Source organism: Lathyrus oleraceus, chromosome 6 (genome assembly GCF_024323335.1).
Source record: "Lathyrus oleraceus cultivar Zhongwan6 chromosome 6, CAAS_Psat_ZW6_1.0, whole genome shotgun sequence".
Classification (NCBI taxonomy): Eukaryota; Viridiplantae; Streptophyta; class Magnoliopsida; order Fabales; family Fabaceae; genus Lathyrus; species Lathyrus oleraceus.
In genome coordinates this window covers 322309403-322327990 of record NC_066584.1, presented here as the reverse complement: position 1 = coordinate 322327990, position 18588 = coordinate 322309403, and the positions used below count along the sequence as shown (strand labels likewise).

Below are 18588 nucleotides of genomic sequence, written 5' to 3'. Positions count from 1 at the left end.
TGCTTCCACGCGTCTTCTGCCAAGCGTCATAACTCTTTTGAATTTGAATTTATGCTTTTACGTTGAAATGATGCGTCTCTTCAGACTTGTCGAATTTGTCGAAATACCATAACATCATCTATACTTGTCAAAGACGTCTTTTCATCTGCAAACATCTTCTCTTGTCGAAATGTCGAACCATCAATCTGTCGAAGTGTCGAAAAACACTTATCAACTAAACTGTTAATTTCATGGCATCATCTGTCGAAAGAACTATTCTGCATACTAATCTCATGGCGTCAAAAACGCATGTATACAAATTGCCCCCCAGCAAAGATGTTTCGACTATTTTGGAGAAACAGTCATTTGTTGTCAACCAGTGTTTTGATGCCATGTCATTTAATTTCATTATTTCCAAGTTTTTGTAATCTCAAGTTCCAATACAGATTCATCATTACACTTTCTCCAAGATGTCACGTCTAGCCCACGTTCAGACCTTACCTCCATCATTTCCTAACATCATGGCCTTTTTCAACTTCCACCTCTTCATCATCACAATGAAATTCAGCCACGTGTCCCACTGAAAACCATGTTTAGGATGAAGGTACATGGAGCAGTAGGCGTTGTCTGTTGCTTTTAGGTCGAACTCGGCTGGGCTGCACGGAGGTATGTGAGCCAGGTTCTTGTCGAAACTTTGACTGTTGACATTGTTCACCTCTGTCATGAAATAGCTTTGATCAGCTTCAATGTTTGCGACAATCCCGTCTGGCCTCCAAATGGCTATTCACTGATGCATTGAAGAAGGTACGACTCCTACACCATGAATCCACTCCCTTCCAAGTAGTAAGTTGTAATTCGCCCTTGAAGCAATGACCATGAACATTGTTGGCCTTGTTATGGTTCCAACAGTCAAATTCACCTGGATAACGCCCATAGTGGTTCCTACTTTTCCTTCATAGTTTGACAGCACCATGTTGTGAGGTTTTGCGTCTGAATCATCCTTCCCAGTCTTCTTTAGCATGAAATAAGGCATCAAATTTACTGCTGCTCCGCCATCTACCAGTATCTTGTTTACACCTACATTCTCAACCTTCCCTTTTATAAACAAAGGCTTTAAATGTGCCTTCATGGAATCATCTAGCCTTTCGAAGAAAGCATTCTGCTCTTCGACGCAACCATTGTTCATGACGTAGTAGCAAACGGGCATATGTACCATTGTTTCCTCTTCCATCTCGTCTTCCTCGTCTTCGATCTCCATGATTCTATCATACTCTTAGGGAGGACAGAAACCACATTGCAGATCACATTAAAGGACGCTTCTGAGTCAGATTCGAAGTTGTCAGTTATTTCGTCATCTTCTTGCATTTTCTCTTTCGACACCACCGGTTCGACCACACTGCCAGGATTGATCTGGTGGGAGGACTCCTCTCTGCTTTCTATCTGAGCATTGTTACTGGATTCTGCTTTATCTTTGTTGTCAGCATCTTTTCCAATCATGCTTTTTTCTGCAGCTTCTTTTTTTGCCCTCTTCTGCCTCTGGAATCTCCTCCACTGAGATCTTAACATGGGATTTTTTCCTTTGTAGTTTTCTGAAGGGTATGGTCTTGGCTTGTGCTTCTCCACTTCCTTCTTACTTTCCATCGAAATGCCTCTCTGAACTTCAAAATTTCTCCACTTTTTCTGTCCTTGAGCATCTCTAATGGGTTGAACCCATTTGTCATCCGTTGCTTTGTTGGATGATTTGTAGGTGCTATGGTATCTTTCTCCACGCCTCCATTGGTGATGATCACTCTTTCTTGGGTCATATCCTGTTGTCCCCCAATTTTCTTTTCTCTTAGCTTTATCCACTGCTTCCAGATTGGTTGTTGCCTTCCTGTCGAAGATTGCACTGCAACGTGGGCATAACAACACTTCAGTCCCCATCTTTTGGCACCTCTTGATGAATTCCACTAGATTTTCCTCTTCTTTAGGATACGCCAGCCTTTGGTACTCCTTTTGGCGACGATCTTCATCCACTTCAGCCTGGTTTCTCTAAGACACTTACACCATATTTACCCCAACATTTCGTCCGTCAGCAATGCTTAATTCGTTCATTTTTTTAATGAGTCTTTCTTCTTCGACATTCGACACCTCTTGGTATCTGATCAAACTCCTTTTCTGGGCAGCAACACCAAGATATGTTCATGGGACCATGTTTGCAACAACACTTGTTCCAATTTCTTTTGGGGTCCTCCATTACCCTACGCAGAATTCCACTGATCACAGACTTCATAGGACCATCCACAGCTTCTGCTTTGATTCTTGTAGCCTCTTTACTAAAAGGTCCCATAGTGTTGACGCAGTTTGCGACATCCTCTAACTTCAATTGATCAGGATCAAGGCCTTCAGTAGCCTTGTTTTCACTAGTGAGGTCTTCAGTAACCTTCTTTTTGATGATAGGGAGATTCTCAGTTGTCTCAGTTGTTTTTTCATTGTTGCTCAAAGGTAAATTCCCCCACCCCGTTGGCTGGATTGCGTTGATGTTGATACGAGAACTTGCAGGCACAGTGTATTTCGCAAGATAATCGTACTTCCCACTTGGCTGTCCCAAGCAATCCCAATTCGCTCCTTGTCGAACCATAACATCTTCAGCAATATTGTCATTGTCCTTTTTGTCGAAACCTTCAGTAGTTTCCAACTTTTTCTGGTCGTCAAAGCCTTCAGTAACTACAACTTTGTTCTGCTTTATAAGATCATCAGCAGTCTCAACCATGTTGATATTAGTGTCGAAACCTCCAGCAGCTTCCATCATTTCAAAATTGCCGTCAGGAGCAACTTCAACCTCCACCATGTTCACAATGGATGGTTCAGCATAATGGGCTTCGACTGGCTGCATGGGATTCGAATTAATCCTCATCTGTTGTTTTGGCTTATCACCAAACTTCAGCCTTCCGTCACGGATAGCATTTTGAGCGAGATCCCTGAAAAGGAAACAACGAGACGTTTTATGGCCCAGAAAATTGTGGTATTTATAAAAACCTCTCTTTTTCTGTTGTTCCACAGGCGGTTCTTCAGTGCCTGGTGGTTTTATTAATTGACCATCTTTAACCAATAAGTCTAAAATCTCGTCACATTTGGTGATGTCGAACGTATAAGTTCTTTTGGGGAACTTATCATTGGCTTCGACTGGGTTTCCGTTCGACGGAGTCAGTACTTTACACGAATATGGTGGGCCTTGCTTTAGTTCTGCTAAGTCAATCTCCTGTTCGTCGAAGTTACTTGGTTCGTTTTCGTCGTATTCATCATCTTGACAAACCCCTACATATGCCACCCTCTCTTTTTTATTCTTATTCGCTCTGAATTTTTCGTCCCTTAACCTTTCGACTTGTCTCACCCTATCTGTTAATTGTGCCATATCCCTTAGATACTGGGTGTCTAGTTTCTTTCTTATAGCATAATCTACGCCCCCTGCGGCCATTTCGACTAACTCATGTTCTGGCACCAGAGTGAAACATCTAGCCTTTAGCAACCTAAACCTATTTAAATAATCATCTATTGGTTCTGAGTGTTTTCTCTTAACACTGGCTAATTCTTTCAGACTTATTTTGGTTTGTCCCATGTTAAATTGTTCATGGAACAACCTCTCTAATTGGGTCCACGTATATACTGAGTTTGCAGGCAAAGATGTAAACCAAGTAAACGCGTTTTTTGTCAAGGAACTAGGAAAATATTTTATTTTCAAATTTTCATTACGGGCTATCTCTCCTGTTTCGATCAGATAACGTGCTACATGTTCTATGGTGGATTCACTAGTATCCCCTGAGAATTTTGTGAACTTGGGAACTTTCCATCTTGGTGGCAATTCTTCTTGCAGAATATATTCCGACAGTGGGGAAGCGTAACTGGGCCTTTGTAATCCCATCTTCACCCCATTTTGTGCCATTATCATTTTGACCATGGTCGCTAAATTGTTTTCGGCGGGCAAGTTATTATACCGGATTCGCTGTTGCAACATAGCATCAGCGTCTTGGCCTCTCTGGATTACTATCCTTCTAGGCTCTTATGTAACAGGGATTTCGACACGAGGTTGTTCGACTACATCCTCTTGGTTTCTGACGTTTGCCTGGGGATTATCTAACGGTATTTGATTTATTGTATGCTCCTCTTGGACCGCCACCACTGGATTCTGAACCACTTGTTCTCTGTGTCGAGTTTGAGGGACCCCAAAAAAGTCAGCAATGCGCGTCATTTGCGCTGCCAACAATTGGTTTGTTTGGGTGGTGTTTTGTATTAGAGGATTAAACACCGCCCCCATTTGTTGTGTCAACATTTGGACCATATCATGATTACTCTCGTCCATTTGTTGTCTAATTACTTGCGCAGAATTATTTGTTATCGCTGGCATGTAAAGTGGTTGTTAGTTTAGTCTATTCATGTTTCCGCCATATCCCGGCCCTTGTAATGGCGAAGACATATTGGCCATAGCATCAGAATACAATACTGGCGAATTGTGTAAATTTGCCATTACCGAAGTTAGAATTCCAAATGGTTGCTCCCTACCAGGCAGAGGCATGGTGAAATTTGTCACAAAAGGCCTAGAAGTATTCCCTATAGGAGGAGGTGTCCCAACAGGCATTTGTTGCGCCCTAATGGACGAACTAGGCGCATTTTGCGATATTGAAACCGTTGGTATTGACCCTGTTGACGAAGGCACAACCTCTGACACAGGGATTGATCTTACATTGCCTCCTGTCGAAGGGACAGGGTTGGATACTGGGACGACTTCATTTGGATTATAATTATTTGGATTACTCGCCATTTTCCTTACTCTCGTTTGTTTAGGCCTTTCTACGTCAGATACGACCAATCTACCGCTTCTTAGTCTCATACAACGAAGAAGAAACCTTGAGTAAAGATTATTTAAATTTTAGATTTTGCACTGGTCCCACTGGGCGTGTCAATTTGTTCGCGGTTGATTTTGGCGAACAACCTCTGGTTTTCCAAAACTTGTCGAATTGGGTTACTTGCAGGATCAACCATAGAAATCCTAGGACATGTGCAAATTTAAATAACGTTGTAAATCTCTAGAACGACCTTTGTATCCTTTATTTGGTTTACTATGTCTCTCATGTCGAAAAAATATTAACTAGAAGTGCGTAAGTAAAAACAAAGTTAACAAGACTAAGATAAATGGCGAAAAATAAATTGTCGAAAAGAAAATACATATGATAAATGACTTGCAAATGTAAAGGAAAATTTGGTAAAGAACTTTGAAATTTATAAGATAAAACTTTAAAGAAATGGTGTTTGTTCACACGTACATTTTCCAGATAAGACTATTTTCTCTCACACGGGTACTTTGAGTATTTTGCAGGAATGTTTGTACAAGTTTTTTTCACTTTTTATGATAACAACTATCCTATTTATATACAAACAAAATAACGGTTATTAACGAATAAATCCTAAAACTATGACATTTGGCTCTTCTGCATGACTTCCTTTCGCCAGGTGCTTCCACACGTCTTCTGCCAAGCGTCATAACTCTTTTGAATTTGAATTTATGCTTTACGTCGAAATGATGCGTCTCTTCAGACTTGTCGAATTTTTCGAAATACCATAACATCATCTATACTTGTCAAAGACGTCTTTTCATCCGCAAACATCTTCTCTTGTCGAAATGTCGAACCATCAATCTGTCGAAGTGTCGAAAAACACTTATCAACTAAACTGTTAATTTCATGGCATCATCTGTCGAAAGATCTATTCTGCAACTAATCTCATGGCGTCAAAAACGCATGTATACACCCACTCTCTGTATCCTTCGATTGAAGTTTGGCAGTTGGAGTACTTGAAGAATCTTTCTTAGCTGACTTAACAATGGGTCTTTGGGAAGAGACCCTCTTGTTTTTTGTCTTCTTCTGAGGAGGGGGGTTTGGCTCTGGAGATTCATCACCAGATTCTTCATTAGGAACTTTCTTCTCTTCTTTCTCCTCGTCTTTCTTTCTTTTTTGGACTGGTGGGGGCTTTCGACTTACCTAGTCATGCAAACCAAAGCCGGTTAATTTCTTAAAAGGAGAAAGAATAAATGAAAAGGGTGAGGTTTGTACCTTTGTCGAAGGTTTCTTAGCAGCACCTGGTGACGCTTCGACGGAAGCTTTCTTGGTAGGGATCTTTACGGCTAAGGAAAGAAAGGAAAATCAGAAACAAATATAAGAAATACATGATAATACAGTTAGAATAACAAAAGAAAAATCATGTTTTCTATTAACACCTTCAAGAATGGAACTTTCCACGCGAACGTGTTCTATTCCAATATGAAGGTGTCCTTGGTAATCGTCCAGATGATACTTAGTCGGAACCACACGCTCAGCAGGTTTTTTGTAATGTTGACGAAGAATTTTCATATAGTCCCCACAAACGAACCAATCTGGAAATGGAGGGCTTAATGCCACGCCAAACTCAGCAGTTGGTAGAGGAGGAAATCTTGGTGGATGACAGCTGAAAGCCAGGTCATAGCACGCTTCTGGTCGAACATGTGAAGGCAATGATAATTTTTCAAACCTCTCCGTCAATTTATGTTTTAATTCTACTGCTGCTTCGCATATGGTTCGACTAAGATCATCATGTCTATACACGGTTTCAAAATATTTTTGAAATTTTTGTATTTCTTTATTGTGTCTTTGAATACCTTTTTTGGTCCGATCCTGCACGAAAGCAAAAGCATTTATTAAATGTGTGGTGAAGGTTGTTACGTCAAAAAATCTGGTAGAATAATAATCCTTCCACCACTCATCAAACTCAGGAGTACAGAGAAAAGATGGTCGAAAGATCACTGGTCGAATATCAAGAGAATCATCAGTTAGCTTCTTCGACAGCTCTTTGCTTTTATCTTCATTATGAAGGGAGTTGTAAAAAATGATAGATCCTTTCTTTGGGAAGATGGGTCGAGGTTTTATTTGGATCAAGCCAAACTGTCTAGCAACGAGATTGGGTTGGTAGACTATCAAAGCTATTTGGGTTTTGGTTACGTTATGATGGGAAAAAAGGAGCATGGGGGTTAAAAATGATTCCCAAACATCCAAAAATATATTCTCATCCTTCTGCATTTCCAAAGGCAGTTGTTGGGTAAACCATTCAGGTACAATTTTTCTACTGGCAAAGGGTGCCATGGTCGAAGTAAAATGATACCTTTTGGCAAACATCATGACATAACCGTTGAAAGCCTGTCAAAGGCTAATTCCTTCATCAGTTGGTGTTAGTTGCACCAACCTAGGCCATTCGACAGTCCTGTCCTTCACTTTTTCTTCGTTCACTTCGTGTTTTACAGGAAGAGAAGCTTCAAAGGTGGCATTGAGCCATAATTGTAAAAGCCATAAAGGTCGTGACAAATTGATTTTACATCTGTCTTTGATGGTTTTCAAAAAATTTACACTCTCACTCAAGGATTCGTAAAGATTCGCCAAAATTATTTCACTTAAGCATAGTTTGGTTCCTGCGTGAAGCTGATTGGCCATAGGGATGAATCTTTTGGCAACTTGGAGGGAACGGGAGCAAAACACATATTTTATTAGCCATAGAGTAAAAAAGGCTATATGTTCGACATCCGAGACTTCTGTGGTATCCTTGTCATGATAATGAGACATGAATAAAGAGTATGGAGCAAAGCTAGTGTTGAAAGCTATAGAATCTTCATTTAGGTTGGTGGGGTCGAAATCTATCCCATTGGGGCGAAGGCCAACGATGGTTGCTGCGTCGAAGAGAGTGGGTGTGACCATCCCACAAGGAAGGTGAAAGGTGTTATAGGTACTGTCCTAAAAATAGAGGGAATCTAAAAGCATATTGGGGCAAATGTTGGGTCCTACTCTCGACAATTGAATGAGGTCGAAAATACCTATTTCCTTCTAGAAATCTCCTTTAATCTTTTCAACCTTATCTAGCCAGGATAAATAGTCTGAAGGGTCTTTCGACCATGGACAAGTTCTAAAGATCCTAGCATGATTCAAATAAGTTAAATTCAACTCTCCATCATCAGTTGAACTTTGTGGGTCAATTTGTTCTACAGTTTTCTCTTGAGGTTGAGGTTTTACTCCAGCACCTATGGGTTTGGTATGGAAATAGGTGGGAAAAAATTCTTTCAGACGATCTGGTTTAATATCTGGATTGGGGAGTGGACCTAACATAGCGTGACAAATACCAGAAACAAGAACAGGAATTAATACCTGGGATTTGTAGATACATTCCTTCTCTCTCTCATTGGGAGGTTCAGGAACGTATTGTTGGTTTCCAACAGTCATTGGTCCATTCAACTCGTGCACAGGATGAAAAGTTGAATCTTGGGTCTTCTTGGAGTGCTTGCTGCTGGAAGATTTTGGAGGAGCCATTGTTGAGAAGAACAAAGAAAATTTTTCAGGAAAGTTGAAAGTATGAAAATGGGTATGAAGAAGAAAGTTTGAAGCGTAAAAAGGTTTCAGAGAAAATAGGTTGTGAGTATTTATAAGGGAAGATGATAAAAACGTTTGAGTTTTTGATGATAATCGTGGGACACGTGGCTGAATCACAACGGTGATGATGAAGATGTGGAAGTTGAAAAAGGCCATGATGTTAGGTTTAGGAAATGATGGGGGTAAGGTCTAAACGTGGGCTAGACATGACGTTTTTGAAAAAGTGTAATGATGAATCTGTTTGGGAACTTGAGATTATAAAAGCTTGGAAATGGTGGAATTAAATGACATGGCATCGAAATATTGGTTGACAACAAATGATTGTTTCTCCAGAGTAGTCGAAACATCTTTGCTGGGGGGTAATTTGTATACATGTATTTTTGACGCCATGAAATTAATAAGAAGAATAGTGTTTTCAACAAATGGAGATGCTTGCAAAACGAAAAAACTGGAAATATATACTTGAAGAGCATTTTTCGACAGTTTAGTTGATAAGTGTTTTCGGCACTTCGACAGATTGGTGGTTCGATATTTCGACAGAAGAAGATGTCTGCAGATGAAAAGACGTCTTCGACAAGTATGGATGATGTTATGATATTTTGACAATTCGACAAGTCTGAGGAGATGCGTCGTTTCGACATAAAGCGGAAATTCAAATTCAAAAGAGTTATAACGTTTGGCAGAAGACGCGTGGAAGCACCTGGCGAAAGGAAGTCATGCAGAGAGCCAAGTGTCATAGTTTTAGGATTTATTCGTTAGTGACAGTTATTTTGTTTGTATATAAATAGGATAATTGTTATCAGAATGTGGGTGAAAAAACTTGTACAAAATTCCTGCAAAAAATACTCAAAGTACCCGTGTGAGAGAAAAGAGTCTTATCTCAAAAATGTACGTGTGAACAAACACCATTTCTTTAAAGTTTTATTTTATAAATTTCAAAGTTCTTTACCAATTTTTCTTTACATTTACCAGTCATTTATCCTTTGCATTTACTTTATACAATGTATTCTTCGCCATTTACTTTTCGCCATTTATCTTAGTCTTGTTAAGTTTACTTTTCCTTAAGCATTTTTAGTCAATATCTTTCGTACATGAAAGACTTCGTAAACCAAATAAAGGATACAAAGGTTGTTCTAAAGAGTTACAAAGTTATTTAAATTTGCACATGTCATAGGATTTGTATGGTTGATCCTGCAAGTAACCCAATTCAATAACTTTTGGAAAAACCAGAGGTTGTTCGCCAAAATCAACAGCGAACAACATCCTAGATAGCGTATGTGTCATGACCATCATCGTTCTATCTTATTTTTTTTGCCATAAATATGAACGAATTAACCCTAAATTTAATTAGGAAAAGTGCTTTGTTTCTGCATGTTCTCTCTGTAACCGACATAACCTCCAACACAAAACCACTGTTGTTTATCTTGTGTATAATTTCTCTTTGTAATCATAAGTTATTCATGTACATTCTTCACTTCATCTTACCATCTCAATCAAATACACAAATAAGTTATGGAATTTCTTCTTCCATTGTGAGACAATATGGTAAACACAAATGCAGTAGTAATATCTTTGATTTGAAGGTTTATTCAAACTCAAAATTGCGATAGAGACCTATTTTTCGGTGTGGGGGATATTGTCATTCTTCAAAAGGAAACAACAATTATCAATTATGAAAATAATTCTAGGATCACAACACTATAATGTAAGCATTCTAAAATCCCTCATCAATCTGGATATTTCTAAAACAGGACTTGTTTTGTAACATTAGATTGTGGTTTCTAAATTAATGCAAGATTCTACTCAAACTGTATATGGTTTCTTTCATTGGCTCTTTAAAGAAGTGGAATATGACAAGGACAATTTTATGATGAAGCAAAAAATAAGGTTGAAAATTTTACAAAATTAAATAAAGAGAAATTGCATAAAATTGAAACACAAGAAGTCACGATTGAGGCATAAATTCAAGAATTTGGAGAACTTGATGTGACTCTAAATAACACAATGAAGTGAAGGAAAATTTTGAAGACTTTAAGTTTTGATGTTTTTACTATTTTAGTGTATAAATTGTTTGTATAAAGTTAAGATTTATGTTGTTTTATGCCGTTGAATTAGCCAATTGAATATAATGTTAGGGTTGTAGTTGAATTATGCAATTGAATCCATTGAACTAATGGTATGATTTTACTGTCAAAACAAAAGTATGGATATAGTTTAATTGTGTAGTTGAAAAACAAAACTATGTAGTTGAATTAGCTACTTGAAATGTGTTTTTATTGTAAAAAAATTGTGTTACATAAACCAAAGTCATGTACTTGTACATAAACATGTGTACATAAACCATAATCATAATTTATACTTAAACATGTGTACATAAACATGTTATGTTATAAAAGTATGTTACAAAACTTCTATGAAACCTAATTGTACCAATTCAATTACATTAGAAATTGAGTACATGTTTATGCATCACTCTAATTTAAACATACTTGGTATTTAATTCATATGAGTTGAAAACAACATTAAAAAATCCAAATAGACTTAACATAATTAAAATACTGTAACATTTCTTAATAGCCTTCAAACATTCATTGACGTTCAGTTTGCATAATTCAACAAACATACATTAATAACCTTTAAACATTCATTATCCAAAAAACATACAAAATATGTTCAACAACATATATTAAATTACTACCTCCGTTTTTTATTATAAGTCGCTTTGGGAAAATATTGTGTATCACAATATAAGTCGTTTTATAATATCAATGAGTCATTAATGTTATATTTCCTATTATACCTTTAAATATTTATTATTCTCTCTTCTTTCAATTATATCAACTTATCTTTCCAATATCATTAATGAAAGACAACTTTGTAAAATCCTTCATAATTTCTCTTTTTTATACCACAATTATTACATTTCTTAATACGTGTGAAAAGTCAAAAACGACTTATAATAAAAAACGGAGGGAGTACAATACCAAATCAACCCGTCAAATTAAATTACAGTGCCAAATGAACACAAGACATCAAATTACAATATCAAATGAACATATAAATCAAAAGTAACATATGATTTGCCTTACAATCCACATGTTAGTGTATATTCTGGTTCTTTCAAGCCTAAGTATCAATTAAGTAACAGGTGAGTAAATAAATGACTAAACACAAGAATGGATGTTCTAATTAAGGAACAAATCTAAAAATTAAAATAACTCATTTTTAATATATCATTATATTAGTTGCTTACCTTAATTTATTCTACTATAATGTTCTAATTTATTCTAATTATGGACTTTACCCTTGCTTCCAATTCAATTTGACTTCTGACAGTTTACAAACCGGAAAAAATAACAACAAATTATCAGGTAAAAATTTAGTACCGAATGAGTTCTTACTTAGAGTTTTTAATGTAAACATTGGTATGTTGATTGTAGGAGAAATTGAAAATGACCCACATGGCTAATAGACGTTATCCACTTCCAAACACATCCAACAAACTTAGACCACTCAAAATCCGAACCAAATCAAAGTACATCATGAGAATGATGTTGTGGAACAACATAGGAAGAACAACTTCACCTTTCCTCATTCCAAACCTTCTTCATCTTCCTCATGGGAACCCTTTTTCCTCCAAACTCCCTCTCTCCACTTCTCAACATCAAACCTTCACCTTCTCTTCAACCCAAACCAAATTCTGTCTTTTCCTGCAAACCCATTGTTTCATCTCTAAAAAAGAATCAAACTTTATCTCTAAAACCACCATCCCTTCCTTCATCGACTTCTTGGTTCACTCATGCTCAACAGGGTCTTGCAGCTTTAGCTATCACCTTAGCACTTAACTTCAGCCCAGTTCTGCATAGTGGCAATGCATTAGCGTCTGAATTTGATGTGATCAATGAGAGGCCAGCCAAAGATTCATATCTGGTGGATGACGCTGGAGTTCTTAGTAGGGTGACCAAGTCTGATTTGAAACGGTTGTTGTCTGATTTGGAATCAAGGAAGAATTTTCACATCAATTTTATTACACTCAGAAAACTCACGGTTAGTTACATAAAAAACTTGTCATTTTTCTATGTGTTGCTTATGCTGTTCATCAATAATAACATGCTAAGTAAATTACATTTTAGTTAAGTTTCAATTTGAAATAGTTATGTCTATATAGTATGAAGGATGTGTTTGGATAAACAGCTTAATTAAGCACTTATAGCATAAAATGGTGCAGTACAAAAATGTTGAATATTTTGATTATGTGGTTGGTTTTGGTTGCAGAGTAAAGCTGATGCTTTTGAGTTCGCTGACCAAATTTTGGAGCGTTGGTATCCTTCTGTGGAAGAGGGAAACGATAAGGGCATTGTGGTTCTTGTAACAAGTCAGAAAGAAGGAGCTGTTACCGGTGGACCTGCTTTTGTTCAAGCCGTTGGAGAAAAAATCCTCGATGCTACCGTTTCAGAGAACCTTCCAGGTACTTCCTTTAGGCTAGTGGATTTGGTATCAGAGTCTGATTTAAGATTCGTTGGGCTACCATAACTATAATGATGAATATGTTTGCATTTTTCGGAAATCAACCAATGATAATCCTTTTTTAGATATCACAGAAAGCACACAGTCCCGATCAGTTTAGTCTACAAGTCTTTTGAAGTTTCAATCAATATGTAGATGTTATGATCATTTCTTAGGGGCACAATACTATCCATATGTGTGGTTTTTGTATGCAGTATTGGCTACGGATGAGAAGTACAATGAAGCGATTTATAGCACAGCTAAAAGGCTAGTTGCTGCCATTGATGGGCTTCCAGATCCTGGTGGACCCTTAGTTAAAGACGACAAACGCGAGTCTAACTTCAAATCAAAGCAAGAGACAGAAGAGAAGCGCGGACAATTCTCTCTTGTGGTTGGAGGTTTGTTGGTCATTGCATTTGTTGTTCCTATGGTACAATACTATGCTTATATAGCGAAAAAATAAGAGAATAATCGCCACACAACTAGATCTGTCTTCCTAGTTATCAATCTTTGAATTCAGATTTATAATGTGCAGCTGTAAGCCTGTAAACGAGCTCATGTTAAGATTGAGTTTGAGAAAAATGATAAATAAGATCAGATTTTTTTTTACTTGTAGATGTAATTCAAAAGTATATTTGTTGCACTATTTTTATATGCCAGTTATTATGTACTCGATGCAAACATTTATCAGTTGTCAGATGGGTTCGTGTTATCACATGTACCCTACCCTAAAAAAAGGTTATCGCGAGTACTGTGTCATACAACTCCAATCAAGCACAAAACTTTGCACAATGTCAATTGATTCAGTCTTTAATAAGATTTGTTTATAAGAGCTTGTATGTCATACAAGGTTACAATCATATGAAGGAATGATATCTTCTATGAGAAATGCGTGTTGGAGTATTTTCCAGTAAGAATTTGTGATGCAACATATTGATTTGCAGACTCGGTGTAATGAGTCCCGTCCCAATTTACATACACACTACTATCATTGCAACCTTTTGCTGTAACTGTGGTTCCATTCAAGATCTTTGTTAATCCACAAGAAACGCGACTGTCGCAGTTCAATGGTGGACCTCCGTATCCACAACAAGCCATAATAGGTTGTTCAAACCCTGTAAACAAACATTCACCCAAAGTTAACACTAACATGTTAGAAAGGAAAATGACTTATAATCTGAATTTCGATGAGACAATAATGAAAATTTGCTAGTTAGACTTACCGTGTTTTGAGGAGTTTACAATGAGGTCATACTTTATGGTAAAGATATCAACATATGTAACATTTACATCTATATACTGGCCCTGCAATTTAGCACAAAAATCTTGCAGATGTAGATTAAAGGCTTTAGCAGCTTGGTTGTGTGCTCGAAGACACCCTTGTTCATCGAGCTTTGACGCATCATTGCCAAATGTGGCAATATTCTGAGCCAAGCATCCTAGCGGACCCGTATTATGTATCCAAAAATTCCTAGCCCCGTTGTCATATAGTCGCTATCACAAATAAGAGAGTGAATGTTAACTTCAGCAAAACTATTTTTCTACTCTGAAATTCAAGAACGTAAAAATGGCATTGTTATTTTGCTAAACACGGTGTCACCGACCTTTATTCCATTTTCAAATTCCAGTAGAATTGTTGGAATCAAAGAAAGTATTTGGTCTAAATCTTTTGAATAAAACGCACCGCCGATATCGTTCTGGCCTATGTCAAACATGTATAGCCCCTTCTGGAAATAATCTTCGGCCGGGACATATTTATGAAACTTCTTGCCTGAAACATTATTGTGATAATTTTCTTTATGCATAACGAATCAAATAACTTGCAAACTTGGTTTGACTTTTGAGACTGAAGTAATGTAAAGATATTTGAATTAACTTTTCATGTACCTGCAAGAAATTCAAGAACCCGAACTTTGAATAGCTGAAACTGAGATACCTGAGAGCCAAAGCCGAATGGACTGATCGACGCCGCATTTGCTGGAAGGATAGTTGAACCTGCTGCTGCAAAGTTGCATCCTTGATGAAAGTTCGGTAAACCAACTGAATCCAAATAGGCATTTAAGAATGGCAAGTGCATCGCATCCACTGCAACAATAAACCAAAATCGCATCGAGTGGAACTATCCTGAACACATAATAGTTACACTACAATAAGAAACTTTCGTTAAAGAATAGAAGTTTACTTAAGAAGTCGACTATGAGACGGCCATCGCAGAATCTCCCCGTTCGAGTTTTGAAGTAGTTTCTTCCGTTCGGTGGGAGGAGTTGAAAGCCCTTCGCCGCAGTAAGTTCACCCGTGTCTGAGTTTGAATCACCAAAGTTGAAAACTGCTGGGTAGCTGAAGTCAACCGAATTTGCAAAAACCAAACAGATACAAAATAACACAATTTGTAATGCAACAACATAAGTAGAACCCATGAGACTCTCAACTTTCACTTGTTATGTGCAATGCAGTCAAATAAAAGAGTGGTGCTTTTTATGCTTGCTTAAGTTGCTAATTTGAAGTCTATACATTAAAGAAAGAAAGGAAAAGAAAGGTTGGTTGTGCGTTTAAGTAAAAGACGCGATTTATCTTGTACTTGGATGCACAATTTGCGTGCTTTTTTGTCTCGACCTGCATATCCACGAGATTGTGTTGCTTGCTTCACCTCCATTGTCTGTCTCCCCCGTGAACATTTTCAATTCGACAATTATAAGATTCCTTCTAATTTGTCTTCTATTTTATTATTATTGTCAAACATATAATTATTTTTAGGTTTAAATAATTATTAATTGTATAAAACACGAGCCAAAATACTCAGATAATCTATATGATTATTTGAAACATATTTTTTTATTTAACACATCCATGTTAACACATGTTAGCATGATCCTTAACACACACACCCTTGATTTGACCATAAATAACATTATTATTGTTTTTTTTAGGAATTTATTAGAAGAATCACTTGTACAAAAGATGTGATATTGGTTATATTATGCGAATCTCTCCCACCTATTTTACGGAGAACTTCTTACTATTACATGCAAAATATACCATGATCGCTAAGTTAAGTTAGACATTGTGTTAGTAAATAGAGAATGAGTAGATTAATTGTGTGATTAGACTTGAGAGATACCCCTATTTAAAGTGATTAAACTCTATTACTCTTTAAGTAGTTGATATTTCCATTAAAGAAGTTTCTAGGATCATCAATGGATAAAAGTACGAGTTTATTGACGAAATTGATTTTAGACAAATGGTGAAACATATCTGATTTGAATATGTGTCGTGTAGTGTTATATTTGTATATGTCCATAAAAGGGGCGGCATGGGGTTTATCCTCACTAGGCGCCCATCCTAGAGTACGTCGCATAAGCCTAAACCCCACGTAGTAGGTGGTTTGCCCTGAGAGAAAACATGGATGATGACGTGTACATTGCCTGTAATCACATGTGCAAGAAGTCATGGCCATGATTCATTAAGAAGTAGACAATCAACAACGCCTCCAGTCAAAATGGAGTGGTTACTACTTTCCTGGAGTCCCAAAATCTAGGCCTAAAGGGCCTCTATAAATACCTCAACTCAACTCTAGGATTGAGGGGGCAATTCAGGATACACGCAAAACACCCAAAAAATGCAGAACTTCTCACCACACGTGAGTTTGCTCTCTCCACACTAGAAACACAACCAATCAGGGTTCCTCACAACCGTGAGCTTGCCCTGAACCACCGAAAATCCTTAAAGCTTTTGGTCACTACTACCAGTATATGGGTGCTACACATATGTGTATTTTGACAAATATAGTGGCGAAGCTTGATGGGCATAGTGAACCTTACGAGCATGTTGCCTCCATTAACACACAAATGACCATCATCGGAGCGTCCGACTCTTTGAAATGCAAGATTTTGTCTGGCACTTTCAAGGATGCAGTCTTATGATGGTATATGGAACTACCCCAAGCTTTTATCGTTATCTATCAGGAGCTGGTGAAGAAAGTCGTACATCAGTTTGTAGCCAATTGACACAAAAAGATGTCAATCACCATTCTGTTTAACATTCGACAAGGCCCCTTAGATTCACTAAGGGAATATCTCGCCCGTTTCAACGAGAGCACCATAAAAGTCGTCCACCGGAACCAAGAAATGTTCGTATAAGCATTTTACAATGACCTCAAAGTAGGGAACTTCAACGAGTTCCTCTCTAAAAGGCCCACATTTTTGTTAGCAGGGGTGATCACACGAGTGGAATGCTACATAAATGGCGAGGAAAGTAACACCGAGAAGAAGGCATGTGACGTAAAAGTTTACGTTCCTAGTGTCGAAGGTTCGTAACACTCGAAGAAGAACAACCGCACCTTGCCAATTAGGGATAAAGTAGCGTTCAAGTGAGGTGGAAAGGGTGAAGGGCTTCACGCCCCTGAACACTCGTCATAAACAGATATGACGGAAGGTTATATGCTTGCATGATATCCATATGCCACTAGTTACAAATGGGACCTGAGCCTCGTAAATGGTGTAAGTTTCATAAGGTTAAAGGACATCACACAGAAGATTGCTACCATCTCAAGAAGGAGATCGATCGTCTGATGCAATAGGGACACCTTCAAAAGTATGTCAAAGGTGAATCCTCTCAAGGGTTAGACATGTTCTACTTCTGCGGGCGTGACGACACATGAAACCCATATCCAATAAGGGAAAGAAATCATTCAAAGAAGATGGCGACATGATCATACACCATACTCTAAACACTATTGCAAGATGATTTACTAGGGGATGGGATACTAGTTTCGGCTGAAGAAGATATGTCCGCCAAATATTAAATATAAAGGATATACCCACATATCCGAAAGAAGGAGATACCAAGACGTCAGAGGTCTAAATTGATTTTTTAGAGAAAGATGCATCAAGTATGCATCTCTACAACGATGACCCCATGGTAATCACGGGGAGGTGTGATGATTGGGAAATCATACGAGTTTTTGTAAATCAAGGGAGCTCTACAAATATCCTCTATTGGGATGCATTTGAGAGGTTTTGCCTCAACCCCAATGACCTAAAAGCTTTCAAGGGGTCACTAGTTGGATTCTCCAGGAAGCTCGTACACGTGAAAGGCTATATAACGCTGAAGACCACCTTTCAAATTGGGGAGCAAGCCAAGTAGATCAAGGCTAGGTATCCGGTTATAGACGTCCAACTTTTAATCATTTGGGCGCCACCTTGTCCATTTTATATTTGTACATGAAATATTTGCTCTCTGGTGGGAGGGTTTGAGTCATCCAAGGAGAGCAAAAAGTAGCCAGAAAATGTTATGTGAAAAGTCTAAAGCTGAAAAGAATGTGGAGAGGTTCCCCCTTATAAGAACGAGAAGATATTAGACTGAAGCCTCGGTGGGAATTCCCCATGATGCACTTTCATTTTATCATTGTTTATTTGTTTTATTATTATTTTTGACCAGTGGAGTATTGTAGCTTTGTCACTATTAATGACAAGTTATTTTTCTATGGACAAACTCTTTTTCCTTGTGCCTCATGAGGGTGCAAGAGTTTTTAATGAGGCTTCTTATTTTATTATTTGTTAGATATTTTCATTCTTGGCACCACTTTTCTTTACAGGAACCTGAAGGAAACCTTCAAAGAGATGAAATAAAGTTGAATCTTGATACAAGGACCCATGTCACCATCTTAGGACGATCGATTTGTAGC

At 37.8% G+C, this 18588-nt stretch overlaps 2 protein-coding genes across 2 annotated transcripts; one reads left to right on the top strand and one right to left on the bottom strand.

The window, feature by feature from the left end:
- Positions 1-11931: 11931 nt before the first annotated feature.
- LOC127098037 (UPF0603 protein At1g54780, chloroplastic) lies at positions 11932-13514 on the top strand. Its single transcript, XM_051036538.1, has 3 exons — positions 11932-12446; positions 12675-12867; positions 13121-13514. The coding sequence occupies exons 1-3, from the start codon at positions 12018-12020 to the stop codon at positions 13366-13368; spliced, it is 870 nt and encodes a 289-aa protein (XP_050892495.1). The 5' UTR covers positions 11932-12017; the 3' UTR covers positions 13369-13514.
- A 164-nt stretch (positions 13515-13678) lies between these two features.
- On the bottom strand, positions 13679-15544 carry LOC127098036 (GDSL esterase/lipase At1g54790). Its single transcript, XM_051036537.1, has 5 exons — positions 15088-15544; positions 14793-14990; positions 14510-14676; positions 14129-14399; positions 13679-14020 (listed from the first exon to the last, which is right to left on the bottom strand). The coding sequence occupies exons 1-5, from the start codon at positions 15320-15322 to the stop codon at positions 13785-13787; spliced, it is 1107 nt and encodes a 368-aa protein (XP_050892494.1). The 5' UTR covers positions 15323-15544; the 3' UTR covers positions 13679-13784.
- Positions 15545-18588: the final 3044 nt, after the last annotated feature.

Bases quoted from the DNA above. Each gene is read 5' to 3' on its own strand.
- LOC127098037 (XM_051036538.1), top strand. From the start codon at position 12,018: ATGGGAACCCTTTTTCCTCCAAACTCCCTCTCTCCACTTCTCAACATC. The intron at 12,447-12,674 runs GTTAGTTACATA...TTTTGGTTGCAG, and splicing joins TTACACTCAGAAAACTCACG to AGTAAAGCTGATGCTTTTGA. The intron at 12,868-13,120 runs GTACTTCCTTTA...TTTTGTATGCAG, and splicing joins CGTTTCAGAGAACCTTCCAG to TATTGGCTACGGATGAGAAG.
- LOC127098036 (XM_051036537.1), bottom strand. From the start codon at position 15,322: ATGGGTTCTACTTATGTTGTTGCATTACAAATTGTGTTATTTTGTATC. The intron at 14,677-14,792 runs GTACATGAAAAG...ATAATGTTTCAG, and splicing joins GGTTCTTGAATTTCTTGCAG to GCAAGAAGTTTCATAAATAT. The intron at 14,021-14,128 runs GTAAGTCTAACT...GTTTGTTTACAG, and splicing joins TGTAAACTCCTCAAAACACG to GGTTTGAACAACCTATTATG.